The sequence below is a fragment of the Myotis daubentonii genome, chromosome 5 (genome assembly GCF_963259705.1).
Source record: "Myotis daubentonii chromosome 5, mMyoDau2.1, whole genome shotgun sequence".
Classification (NCBI taxonomy): Eukaryota; Metazoa; Chordata; class Mammalia; order Chiroptera; family Vespertilionidae; genus Myotis; species Myotis daubentonii.
In genome coordinates this window covers 5201305-5215326 of record NC_081844.1, presented here as the reverse complement: position 1 = coordinate 5215326, position 14022 = coordinate 5201305, and the positions used below count along the sequence as shown (strand labels likewise).

The following is a 14022-nucleotide window of genomic DNA, read 5'->3' as shown; positions in this document are numbered from 1 at the left end:
AACCGCAAGGACAGCATTCCTCTTCTCCTTCCCGGGACTCACAGTCCTTTTGCATCCGCTCCTTTCAAAGGGCAGTTTCTAGTTCTTGGCCATGTGGGGTGTTGCTGAATTTTCATTCTAGATTTGCACATGGGGCATCCTGAATTCTGTGAGAATGGTGACTCTGTTCTACAGCAAGCCTGTGAGCAAATAAATATGATCCCCATTTTACATCTACTCTCAGACTCTAGTAACATTTCCCCAAGTGGGACTGGATCCTATAAACCAATTCCCACGCTCCACTACACTGAATAAGAATGAGCATCCGAGCGCACCTTTCACATGAGGAGCCAATGAGGCAGTCTCATGTCCCCAGCCGTCCCAGTCGGTCGCCGGGCTGGGAGTTGGCCTCATGTCCCGGCTGGCGCAAATCCCCACCCCTGTCCCTGACACTGCAAGTCCCCGCCCACCCGCTCCTGAAGCGCTTGCAGCCTGCTGATCAGTCGTTACGTGATGGTATTCTGGACCAATTTGCATATTACCCTATTATAAGTATAGCTTATAAGTATAGATGGTGTGGATGGGTTCTTAGGCACCTCTGTTGGTTTCCCCTTAGGGACTCATTTTAAAGGTTAAGTACAGATGGGGTTGGGGAGAGGCAGGCTGTGGCATACTAGTTGGCTATGGGCAGTTATGACTGGTGATTTTTAGCTTTGGTTTTTTTAATTACACTAGTGGTCCAGTGCACGAAATTCATTCACATTAAAAGGGGATTAATTAGAGGAAATATTTTCATATTGCTATTTGGCCTTTCTCTAAATAGAACTGTCAGAGATGAAAGAAAATTAGTAAAGTGTTGTGAAAATCTTCCTCCTGTCAGAGTCTGGGGCGGGCCGTGGGACCCAGAGTCAAGACCCCGCCCACCTGCAGCATCTCAAATCGAGCGGGACCCAGACCCAGCTGGCCCCACCCTTGTCAAGCCCCACCAGGCAAGGGGCACAGCCTCAGGTCCCCCGGCCCAGTGCTGGGGTGGAGGGCACGGCCTGAGGTCTCCCAGCCTGTGGCGGGGGGGCACGCCTTGAGGTCCCCCGTCAAGCCCGCCGGGTGGGGGACGTGGCCTAAGGTCTCCCATCAAGCAGTGCCAGGGTGGGGGGTGCGGCCTGAAGTCCCCCGTCAAGCCTTATTGTGCGGGGGGCGCAGCCTCAGGTCCCCTGCCCCACCCAGTGCCACTCAGCCTCAGATCCTTGCTAATTGCTCGTTAAGGTTCGTTACGGGAACTTGGCCTCTGCTGTGGGTGCAGCCATCTTGTGTTACTGAAACCCCGCCTTCGCTGTGGGAGCCGCCATCTTTGTGGCAGTGTGACAGTCATTTACATATTCCCTCTATTAGATAGGCATTCCTTTTCCCATGGGGAACATTCAAATATTTGTCCCCAATTTCTTTTTTTTTTTTTTTTTTTTTTTTAATTAAATCTTTATTGTTCAGATTATTACATTTGTTCCTTCCCCCCCCCCATAACTCCCCTCCTCCCAGTTCCCGCCCCACCCTCCGCCCTCACTCCCCACCCACTGTCCTCATCCATAGGTGCACGATTTTTGTCCAGTCTCTTCCCACATCTCCCACACCCCTTTCCCCCCCAAGAATAGTCAGTCCATTCCCTTTCTATGTCCCTGATTCTATTATAATCAACAGTTCATTCTGTTCATCAGATTATTTATTCACTTGATTCTTAGATTCACTTGTTGATAGATGCATATTTGTTGTTCATAATTTGTATCTTTACCTTTTTCTTCCTCTTCCTCTTCTTAAAGGATACCTTTCAGCATTTCATATAATCCTGGTTTGGTGGTGATGAACTCCTTTAGCTTTTCCTTATCTGTGAAGCTCTTTATCTGACCTTCAATTCTGAATGATAGCTTTGCTGGATAAAGTAATCTTGGTTGTAGGTTCTTGCTATTCATCACTTTGAATATTTCTTGCCACTCCCTTCTGGCCTGCAAAGTTTCTGTTGAGAAATCAGCTGACAGTCGTATGGGTATTCCCTTGTAGGTAACTGAGTTTCTTTCTCTTGCTGTTTTTAAGATTCTCTCTTTATCTTTTGCTCTTGGCATTTTAATGATGATGTGTCTTGGTGTGGTCCTCTTTGGATTCCTTTTGTTTGGGGTTCTCCGCGCTTCTTGGACCTGTAAGTCCATTTCTTTCACCAGGTGGGGGAAGTTTTCTGTCATTATTTCTTCAAATAGGTTTTCAATATCTTGCTCTCTCTCATCTTCTGGCACCCCTATAATTCTGATGTTGGTATGCTTGAAGCTGTCCCAGAGGCTCCTTACACTATCCTCACATTTTTGGATTCTTTTTTCAATTTGCTTTTCCGGTTGGATGTTTTTTGCTTCCTCGCATTTCAAATCATTGACTTGATTCTTGCGCTCCTCTGGTCTGCTGTCGGGCGTCTGTATAATATTCGTTATTTCAGTCCGTGTGTGCTTAATTTCTAGTTTGTTCCCCAATATAAGATCGAGGGTCTTATTAGTTTTCGTGTAGATCTCATTAAGTTTATCGGCAGCTTCTAAACAGTTCTTGAGAGACCTTAAAAGTGTGGTCCTGAACTCTATTTCTTCCATTGACAATTTTGTCCTGTTTCTTTGTCTCCGCATTTTGTTATGCTTCCTTGGTGCACCCCCTAGTGGTCTTTGTTCGCAGTCTTATAGATAAATCTTGATTGTTGTAGCTAATTCCAGGGAGGGTTTGACCTCCAGGCCAAGTGGCTATGAGAATCAGCTGTGTCAGCAGTGAGAGAACTTCTGTCCTCTAGGGAGGTGCTAATCTAGCCTTTGCCTGAGGCTATCCGGCAAATGTCTCTGTGCAGGGCTTGGGCGGGGCGGGTCGCACAGGATCAACAGGGTGGGCCGGAGAGAGCAGTTATGGCGGCTCTCAGTCCTGTCCCAAGGGGCTCTGCCTCTCTGAGTCCCAGCACCCGCTGCAAAGCTCGGAGAGAAAGCTGCACTCGCTCTGACCGAAGCCAGACAGTCCCGCTTCTCCCGTTTGAGTCTGGGTCCCTAAAGGCTCGCCTGGATCTTGTGCTCAGAGTCTGCGACTCCCTCCCGATTGAAAACAACAACCGCGCCCTCCGCCGCCAGCCCGCTCCGCACACTCCGCACCTCAGAATTTGACTTCAGCACCGCGCCTCCTCTGAGTGTCCGTATGCGTTTCTCTTTCCTCCTAGTTGTAGGACTTCCACTCAGCCAGCGTTCCTGTGGTTCTGGGTGATGTCCCTTCCGTTTTTTGGTTTCACTTTTGAAGTAGTTGTTCAAAGCAGCAAACTCCAGCGTTAACCTATGCCGCCATCTTGGTTCTCTCATTTGTCCCCAATTTCAATTGAACTTAAATTTGGTACCTGACATAAAAATAGACCAAGAAGTTGCTATGCCCTTTCCATATGATCCTGTCTCTAGCAGCTGTTTCTTCCCACTTACTACTAGCCAGAGGATGGTTAAAATAGATTTAAGGGCTGTAACTAGGGAACTATTCATCTATTTGGGGCTATAGGTGGGGGTGGGGGTGACTTTTTACACTGGGCTTTATGGATGGCTCCATTCCAGCCTGCTTCCTTAATTGTTTTTGTCTTATTTCTTTTCTCTTTACTTTAGATTCTGATAAATTCCTTATAACTCCTCCCTATGAGTCCTGTCCTGGCTCCTTCCATTTACTTTTTTTTTTTCTTAATATCGACTTTTTTATTTTTCAGATAAATTCAGTGTAGGTGCATCTTAGATAAATAAATAATTTTAGCCGAAATTGGTTTGGCTCAGTGGATGGAGCGTCGGCCTGCGGACTGGGGGGTCCCGGGTTCGGTTCCGGTCAGGGGCATGTACCTGGGTTGCAGGCATATCCCCAGTGGGAGAGGTGCAGGAGGCAGCTGATCGATGTTTCTTTCTCATCGATGTTTCTAACTCTCTATCTCTCTCCCTTCCTCTCTGTAAAAAAATCAATAAAATATATTTTTTAAAAAAATAAATAAATAAATAATTTTACATAACAAGTTATCTTAAAGACCATAGACATGGATTGATGAGAGGGGAAGAGCAATTTCTATGCCTCTGCCTTCCTAGATCCGACCAATGTTTTGGTTTCATCCACATATGCTTGTGAATCTTTGTTCTCAGTGATGAATTTGTTAAGTCTCGTAATAGGAGTAGCCTAACGGATGAAAGTAGTAGCTCGTGCATATCCCTGAAGGTCACGAAATATCAACCTGATGTAAAATCTGTCATCAGTGATGCAGCAGCAAAAGTCCCACTGATAATATCAAGCAGAGTCATAAAGTTTTCTGTCGGACTATCAGTGTATATGTATACATTAAAAAATAAATGTATTTTCATCATCATATCCTGTGTTTTTGTTGCTCGAATGAATTTTATTATTTCTTCAAGGTTCTTCACATACATACACCTTAAGAGATATCAAGGAGGCGTAACATGTTCTCAAAAAATTAGTGTTGGCACGCAAAAGAATTTTGAGTCAGATTTTGCTGGTTTTGGCACGCACTCACAAAAAGGTTGCCCACCCCTGCCCTAGGAGCTGTGTCTGTAAAGATATTGCTATGACATATGTCTTTTGTTTTGCTGCCTATGGAGTCTTGTAGGATTTTTATGGTTTCCTGTCTTACATTCAAGTCCTTTAGCCATTTTGAGTTTGTTTTTGTGTATGGTGTAAGTTGGTGATCTAGTTTCATTTTTTTGCATGTATCTGACCAAATTTCCCAGCACCATTTATTAAAGAGACTGTTTTGACTCCATTGTATGCCTCCTTTGTCAAATATTAATTGAGCATAATGGCTTGGGTTGATTTCTGGGTTATCTGTTTGGTTCCATTGATCTATATGTCTTTTCTTGTGATAGTAACAGTACCGGAGTCCTCCAGTCCCCTTAGCCCCCAGCCACCCAGGGCCGGCCTGAAGTGCAGGCAAGCCTCGGATGGCGGCTGCCCAGCTTCCCAGGGCCACCCGAGGCTTGCACTCCTGGCAGTGGCAGCAGCAGAGGTGTAATGGGAGCGTTGCCTTCCCCTGAGAGCTCCTGGACTGTGAGAGAGGGGGCAGGCAGGGCTGAGGGACCCCCCCCCCTCTAGTGCATGAATTTTCACGCACCAGGCCTCTAGTTTAATTATAATATGCCTTGGTGTCAGTCTTTGGGGGTTCATCTTATTTCAGACTCTGTGAGCTTTTTGGACTTGTGAAAAGGCGCAGGGCCCGTCCTCACATTTGTTGCCACTTTGTCTCCCTCTATTTCTTCATTATTAAATTCTATTTGGATAAGCCCATAAAGATCAAATGATTGTTTTTTAAATAGACTCTGATCAGAATAATGGCATTTGGATGATCTTAAAGGATGTTATCAATTCTGGTAGTCTTACACAACATTTTATGTTTTCTAGGTTATTGCTGGTATATCCCTATCATTCAGAAAGAGCACTTGCTTTGCCAGAATGTCCTCTAGACAGAATGGGAACAGTTCTTAACAGTATAGTTCAGTGTTAAGTATTTTGTATCAGGCTATAAAGTCAGTTTTTCTATCCTGAAGAAATTAAAATATACAAAGATAGTTTTTAAATCAATATTTAACAAAACAAAGAAGTAGATGTGCTGTTTCTTACACAGATGATTCTTCTGACCATTCATATTCTTTGTTCAAACAGCTTTTTGGGATAACTTTCTTTTTTCTGTGTTTTCACTACACAGTCAAAGCCATTTCTGCGTTTGAAAAATAGCACTATGTCCCATCAGTAGGGAGGTAGCACAGCATAAAGAAAGTAACTTTAACTTCTTTCCAGTATTTTTATTGTGGGAAAATATACTTAACATAAGATTTACCATTTTCGTCCTGGCCAGTGTGGTTCAGGTGGTTGAGTGTCATCCGGTATACTGAAAGGTCACCAGTTCAGTTCCTGGTCAGGGCACATGCTCAGGTTGCAAGTTTGGTCCCCTGTCAGGGTGCATACAGGAGGCAACCCCTTGATGTTTCTCACATTGATGTTTCTCTCCCACCCCTTTCCTCTTTCTCTAAAATCAATAAAAACATTTTTAAAAATTTACCATTTTAAGTACATTTTTAAGTGTGGTGTTCAGTGTTATCACATTCATAATATTGTGTAACCATTGCCATCTCCATAACTCTTCTTGTAAAACTGAAAGTCTCCCAATCAACAATTATTTCCCATTCTTTCCCCAGTCCCTGGCAACTTCCATTCTACTTTTTGCCTCTGATTTTGACTATTCTCAGTACCTCATCTAAGTGAAATTTTTGTGATTGCGTTATTTCACTTAAACAGTAGCTTTAATTTTTAGTTGGATATATTCAAAGCCTGATTCTGTTACCTTCCCAGTCTTGTAGCACTGGTTAAATTGCCTAAACCTTTTTGAGCTTCAGGTTTCTGTTGATAAAGTGGAGTTAATTGCAATTCTGTAGAAAAAACTAACAAAAGACTAAATCTAGAGAGATTAAGAGCAAAACCAAGAGAAAAGATATCCTCGAAACCAAGTGAAAGACATGTTTCTAGGAGGGAGTGATTATCTACATCACGTATTGATTAGAGAATAAATAAAAGGTCTGAGAAACGAACTTTGGCTATAACCATGTGAGGTCCCTGGTTTTCTGGCAGTTTTTGATGGAGTATTAAAAGCATGTACTGATTTGGATGGTTTAACTGGGAGAAGACTAGGAGACTGAGAGCATGCACATTCTTGAGGATTTTTGCTTGTAAAGAGGATGAGAGAAAAAAGTGTGAAAACTGGAGGGAGAAATAAGGTTAAGACTTTTTTTTTAATAGAGGAAAATGTGCCATGTATATGTATAGAAGATAAAGTTCTGATGTGGAGGGAAAATTTGACATTGGAGCAGATTGCCAAGAAATGTCCTTGTAGGCAAGGTGATGGGGTAGAATAAAGTGCCAGGAGGGCAGGCACTTTGTCCCTAGTTAAAGAGAGTAGATGGGCATAGGTCAGAGTTCATACAAAGGCCTCTTCTGGTTTTCTGTTTTTTGGGGGGTTTTTTTGGTTTGTTTTTTTGTGTTTTTTTTTATTAAAATACGTCCTATTGATTTTCTACAGAGAGAAGGGGAGAGGGATAGAGAGCCAGAAACATCGATGAGAGAGAAACATCAACCTGCCGCCTCCTGCACGCCCCCCACTGGGGATGTGCCCACAACCAAGGCACATGCCCTTGACCGGAATCGAACCTGGGACCCCTGAGTCCGCAGGCCGACGCTCCATCCACTGAGCCAAACCGGTTCTGGCATGGTTTTCTGTTTTAATGAGAAAATAAAAGAGCAGGAAGATAGAGGGATGAGTGTTGGAGATTTGGAGAAGTCAAATAGAAGAAGGGGCTAGGAATTTACAGTGTAAATTCTGGTCCATGTAATGAGTTTATTTGAGGGAAATGATTGCTGACTGGCTCTCTACTATAAATTAACATAATGGTAAGTTTTTCTCTAGCTATGTTTAGCTGTGCAGGCAGAGAGTTGGTTAAAGTGGGTTATGGTTCATCCAAATGAAGAAAGTGAAGTAAAACTGGGCGGGAAGTTTGAGGGAATATGCACAAGAGTGAAATTTCATTCCACTTAAATATTTCAGAATGTGTCTATAACAGGTAAGGATTAAAAAAAAACACCCACAAGCAAAATGAACAATAGTCCTTTGATATCAACTTATATTTAGTTTTTCAAATTTGTCTGGTTCTCAGAAATGTTTTTTTTACAGTTAACTTGTTCAATCCTCCATTTCAAGGAGCTCCTAATGGGAAATGTTATTTAGAGGTTATAATATGGGTGTCTATTTCTTTAAAAAGATGTTCTTTTCGGTTATTTGATTCTTCATAGTACTGATTGGTTTCTTTTCTTAATTCAACAGGCATGCCCAAAGAAAAATACGAGCCCCCTGACCCTCGGAAGATGTACACAATTATGTCCACTGAGGAAGCAGCAAATGGAAAGAAATCACATTGGGCAGAACTTGAAATAAGTGGTAAGACAGACATGCAAGCATAAATTTATGGTATGGAAATTAAGTCAATAGAAAATTAAGGGGTTTTTTTGTTTTGTTTTTTAATTAAATCTTTATTGTTCAGATTATTACAGTTGTTCCTCTTTTTCCCCCCAATAGCTCCCCTCCACCCGGTTCCCACCCCCCCTCCCCCCCCCCCCACTGTCCTCATCCATAGGTGTACGATTTTTGTCCAGTCTCTTCCCGCATTCCCCACGAAAATTAAGTTTTTTATGCCAGTTCATAAAAGTAGCAGTGTTGTATTTTACCAGCACTAATTTATCTTGGAAGCAGGAAGGTCCAGTGGGAAGAACATGGTTTGAGTCAAAGTTCAAAATTCATTCAGTGTGTGTGTGTGTTTAATATATTTATTGATTTCAGAGAGGAAGGGAAAGAGAGAGAGAGAGATAGAAACATCAATGATGAGAGAGAATCATCGATTGAGTACCTCCTGCATGCCCCCTACTGGGGATCAAGCCCGCAACCCAGGCTTGCGCTCTTGGCCAGAGTCAAGACTGGGACCCTTCAGTCTTGCAGGCTGACGCTCTATCCACCGAGCCAGTCCGGCTAGGGCCCATTCATTGTTTATGCTCTCAGTACCAATGTCCTTTTATAAAATTGGAATAATATCAAGGATGAAATGAAAATAACACATGTGAAATGCCTCATGTGCAAAGGTTTGTTCTGGTACTTAATTCTCTGATAGAGTAGGATTGAGCTTTTGCATTATCAAATTACAGATTTCCAGTGGGGTTGGACCTGCTTGTTCTAGTATAAGTTCTAGGATAGATTTGTTTCTCCTCACTTTCTTCACTTGCTTTTTTAAATCTGAGTCTCTGAGGACAGTCCTGTTCAGAAACAGAATCTTAAAAATTTGAAGTAGATCTCAAAGTTCCTTTCTACCTTTAGTGCTTCATAGACATTTTCCGAGAAAATGTGAGCTCCCAGATCCATAGAGGATATCCCCAGCATCCTTGCCAATGGACATGCAGCATTTTTTTTTTTTAATTCTTCAAAGGTGAAGGGACATTACTTCTGAAGCAACCAGTGCTAAAGAAGTTTTCTTTTAATGTTGTCCTAATGTGCCTCCCCATACTTTCCAGAAATAATACAGAGGAAGTTTCCTCTTCTTTCTGTCCTTGATTTTTTTTTTTAATGTAATGCAGCAAACATACATGTGCTATGTGTACAATATTTTGCCAGGTGCTGTACTAGGCATATGGAGATATATAAATGAAAACTCACAGTCCCTCTCACACTGGAGCTTACAGCATATTAGTGAGTGAGAAGAAAGGAGTTTACCAGTATAAATAACTAATACACAAACTATAACTGCCAGGTCTAGGTAGAAAAATGTTATATTGGAATGAAATTGAAAATAAAAGGGTAATATGCTAATTAGACCGGACATCTTTCAGACAAAGCCACGGCAGTGGGGGCCAAGGCAGAGGCGGTTGGGGGTGATCAGACTGGCAGGGGAGGACAGTTAGGGGCGATCGGGCTGGCAGGAGAGGGCAGTTAGGGAGCGATCAGGCCGGCAGCGGGGAGCAGTTAGGGGACAATCAGGCCGGCAGCGGGGAGCAGTTAGGGGCGATCAGGCCAGCAGGGGGAGCAGGTAGGGGGTGATCAGGCCGGCATGGGGGGAGCAGTTAGGGGACAATCAGGCCCGCAGGCTGAGGCGGTTAGGGGTGATCAGGCCGGCCTGCAGGCAGGCGAGCCATTAGGAGCCAGCAGCCCGGATTGTGAGAGGGATGTCCTGGATTGGAGAGGGTGCAGGCTGGGCTGAGGGGATTTACCCCCGCCCCCCCACCGGCCCCCTGTGAACAAATTTTGTGCACTGGGCCTCTAGTGATAATAATCTTCCCTTGTTAGCCTAATGAGTGAGTAAACTCAACTCCCTCTTCTGTAGCCATAGAGATTGGTTTACCTCTCCTGATCTTTATTTTTATTTCTTATTATTTCGTAAATAATTCTTTATTGTTGAAAATATTACATATGTCCCCTATTTCCCCCACTGACCCTCTCCAACCCACCTCTGTCCCAGGCCTTCACCACCCCGTTGTCTTGGTCCATGGGCCATGCATACATGCATACAAGGTCCTTGATTGATTACTTCCCTCCTACCCACCCTCCCCTGCCTTCACTCTGAGGTTCTGCACTCTGTTCCCGTGCTTCCATGTCTCTGGATCCACTCCATTCATTAGTTTATTTTGTTATTTAGATTCCACATATGAGTGAAATCATGTGATACTTGTCTTTCTCTGACTGACTTATATCATTTAGCATAATATTATCCAGGTCCCTCCATGCTATCTGAAAGGGTAAGAGATTCTTCCTTTTTACTGCTGCATAGTATTCCATGATAAAAATATATCAGAACTTTTTTATCTATTCATCAACTGATGGGCACTTGGGTTGTTTCCAGATATTAGCTATGGTAAATTGTGCTCTATGAACATAGGGGTGCATACATTCTTTTTTATTGGTCTTTCAGATTTCTTAGTATATATTCCTAGAAGTGGGATCACTGGGTGAAATAGCAGTTCCATATTTAATTTTTTAAGGAAACGCTATACTGTTTTCCATAATGGCCGTACCAGTCTGCATTCCCACCAGCAGTGTACTAGGGTTCCCTTTTCTCCACATCTTTGCCAGCACTTGTCATTTGTTGATTTGTTGATGGTAGTCATTCTGACCATGATATCTCATTGTCGTTTTAATTTGCAGCTCCCTGATGATGAGTGACTGAGTATTTTTTCATATGTCTCTTGGCCATCTGTATGTCCACTTTGGAGAAGTGTCTAGCTAGGTCCTTTGCCCATTTTTTAATTGGATTGTTTGCCTTTTCTATTAAGTTGTATGACTTCCTTATATATTTGCATATTAACCATTTGTCAGATGTATCATTGCCAAATATGTTCTCCCATACAGTGGACTCCCTTTTTACTTTGTTGATGGTTCCTTTTGCTGTGCAGAAGCCTTTTATTTTGATGTAGTCCCATTTGTTTATTTTCTTATTAGTTTCCATTGCCCTAGGACAGTGATGGCGAACCTATGACACGCGTGTCAGAGGTGACACGCAAACTCATTTTTTTGGTTGATTTTTCTTTGTTAAATGGCATTTAAATATATAAAATAAATATCAAAAGTATAAATCTTTGTTTTATTATGGTTGCAAATATCAAAAAATTTCTATATGTGACATGGCTCCAGAGTTAAGTTAGGGTTTTTCAAAATGCTGACATGCCGAGCTCAAAAGGTTCGCCATCACTGCCCTAGGAGCTGTATCAATAAACATATTGCTATGAGGGATGTCTGAGATTTTGGTGCCTATGGTTTCTTCTAGGGTTTTTATGATTTCACAACTTACATTTAAGTCTTTTATCCATGTTTAGTTTATTCTTGTGTATTTTGTAAGTTGATAGTCAAGTTTGATTTGTTTGTATCTGTCCAATTTTCCCCCACACCATTTATTGAAAAGACTGTCTTAACTCCATTATATGCTCTTGCCTCTGTTGTCAAATATTAATTAAATGTAATGGCTTGGGTTGATTTCTGGGTTCTCTGTTCTGTTCTGTTGATCTGTATGCCTGTTCTTCTGCCAGTACTAGGCTGCTTTCATTACAGTGGCTTTGTAGTATAACTTGAAATCTGATATTGTGATTCTTCCAACTTTGTTCTTCTTTCTTATGATTCCTGTGGCTATTCGGGGTCTTTTTTGGTTCCATATAAATTTTTGAAGTATTTGTTCTAGCTCTGTGAACTATGCTATTGCTATTTTAATAGGGATTACATTGAATCTGTAGATTGCCTTGGTTAGTATGGACATTTTAATGACGTTGCTTCTACCAATCAATGAACATGGCATATTCTTCCACTTGTTTATATCTTCTATCTCTTTTTTCAACGTCCTGTGGTTTTCCGAATACAGGGTTAAGTTTATTCCTAAGTATTTTAATATTTTTGTTGCAATGGTAAATCAGATTGCTTGTTCTGTTTCTCTTTCTGAAAATCATTAGTGGTATATAAAACAGCCATCGATTTTTGGATGTTGATTTTGTATCCTGCTACATTGACAAATTCATTTATTAAATCTAATAGTATTTTGGTGGAGTTTTTAGAGTTTTCTATGTACAATATCATGTCATCTGGAAAAATGAGAGTTTTACTTCCTCCATTCCAATTTGGATGCCTTTTATTTCTTCTTGTCTGATCTCTATGGCTTGGACTTTCAGTGCTATGTTAAATAAGAGTGGTGAAAGCAGACAGCCCTGTCATGTTCCTGTTCTTAAGGGAAATGATTTTAGTTTTTGCCCATTGAGTCTGATGTTGGCTGTAGGTTTGTCATATATGGCCTTTATTGTGTTGGGATATGCTCCCTCTATTCCCACTTTGCTGAGCGTTTTTATGAAAAATGGCTGTTGGATTTTGTTGAATGCTTTTTCTGTGTCTGTTGATATGATCATGTGTTTTTTGTCTTTCAATTTGTTTATGTGATGTATCACGTTTATTGATTTGCAAATATTGTATCAGCCCGACATTCCTGGAATAAATCCCACTTGGTCATGGTGTATGATCTTTCTAATGTAATGCTAGATCTGATTTGCTAGAATTTTATTGAGGATTTTAGCATCTATGTTCATCAGGGATATTGGCCTGTAATTCTCTTTCTTTGTAGTGTCTTTATCTGGTTTTGGAATTAGGGTAATGCTGGCCTCATAAAAAGAGTTTGGAAGTGTTCCCTCCTTTCGGATTTTTTTGGAATTGTTTGAGGAGTATAGGTGTTAGTTCTTCTTTGAATGTTTGGTAAAACTCCCGTGAAGCCATCCAGACCTGGGATTTTGTTTGCTGAGAGTTTTTTTATTACTACTTCTATTTCATCAGTTGTTATTGGCCTATTCAGGTTTTCTGATTCTTCCTGATTTGGTTTTGGGAAATTGTATTTTTCTAGGAACTTGTCCATTTCATCCACATTGTCCATCTGTTTGGCATATAGTATTTCCTTACAATCCTTTGTATTTCCATGGTGTCAGTGGTTACTTCTCCGCTTTTGTTTATGATTTTTTATTTATTTGGGTCTTCTCTTTTGTTTCTTGATGAGTCTGGCTAACAGTTCATCAATTTTGTTTATCCTTGCAAAGAACCAGCTCTTGGTTTCATTGATTTGGGGGGGTGGGGGTATTGTTTTTTTAATTTCTGTCATTTATTTCTACTCTAACCTTTATTTCCTTCCTTCTACTTATTCTAGGTCAGTGATGGTGAACCTATGACACGCGTGTCAGAGGTGACACGCGAACTCATTTTTTTGATTTTTCTTTGTTAAATGGCATTTAAATATATAAAATAAATATCAAAAATATAAGTCTTTGTTTTACTATGGTTGCAAATATCAAAAAATTTCTATATGTGACACAGCATCAGAGTTAAGTTAGGGTTTTTCAAAATGCTGACACGCCGAGCTCAAAAGGTTTGCCATCACTGTTCTAGGTTTTTCATGATGTTCTCTTTCTAATTCTTTATGTTGTAGGCTTAAATAATCTATTGTTGATTTTTCTATTTTTTTTTTTTGAGGTAGGCCTGTAGTACTATGAATTTCCATATCTGGAATGTGAAATCTATCCTATATAATAAAAGGGTAATATGCAAATTGACCCTAACAGCAGAACAACTGGGAATGACTGGTCACTATGACACACACTGACCACCACGGGGCAGATGCTCAATGCAGGAGCTGCCCCCTCGTGGTCAACGCGCTCCCACAGGGGGAGCTCTGCTCAGCCACAAGCCAGGCTGATGGCTGCCAGCACAGCAGTGATGGCGGAGGCCTCTCATGCCTCCTCAGCAGCGCTAAGAATGTCTGACTGCAGCTTAGGCCTGCTCCCCGCTGGCAAGTGGACATTCCCCTAGGGCTTCTGGGCTGCCAGAGGGATGTCTGACTGCCACCTTAGGCCCGCTCCCAAGGAGCGGGCCTAAGCCAGCAGGTGAACATCCTCCAAGGGGTCCCACACTGC

General features: G+C 41.8%; 1 protein-coding gene across 4 annotated transcripts in view; it reads left to right on the top strand.

Annotated features, from left to right (window-relative positions):
- Positions 1 to 14022, top strand: part of CNOT6 (CCR4-NOT transcription complex subunit 6) — a 68020-nt gene that overhangs the window by 19838 nt on the left and 34160 nt on the right. For all 4 annotated transcript variants that reach the window (XM_059695637.1, XM_059695636.1, XM_059695634.1 and 1 more), the window contains exon 2: positions 7880 to 7993. In XM_059695637.1, coding sequence (XP_059551620.1) covers positions 7882 to 7993 — 112 coding nt within the window. In that variant the 5' untranslated portion in view covers positions 7880 to 7881. The remainder of the gene's footprint in view (positions 1 to 7879; positions 7994 to 14022) is intronic.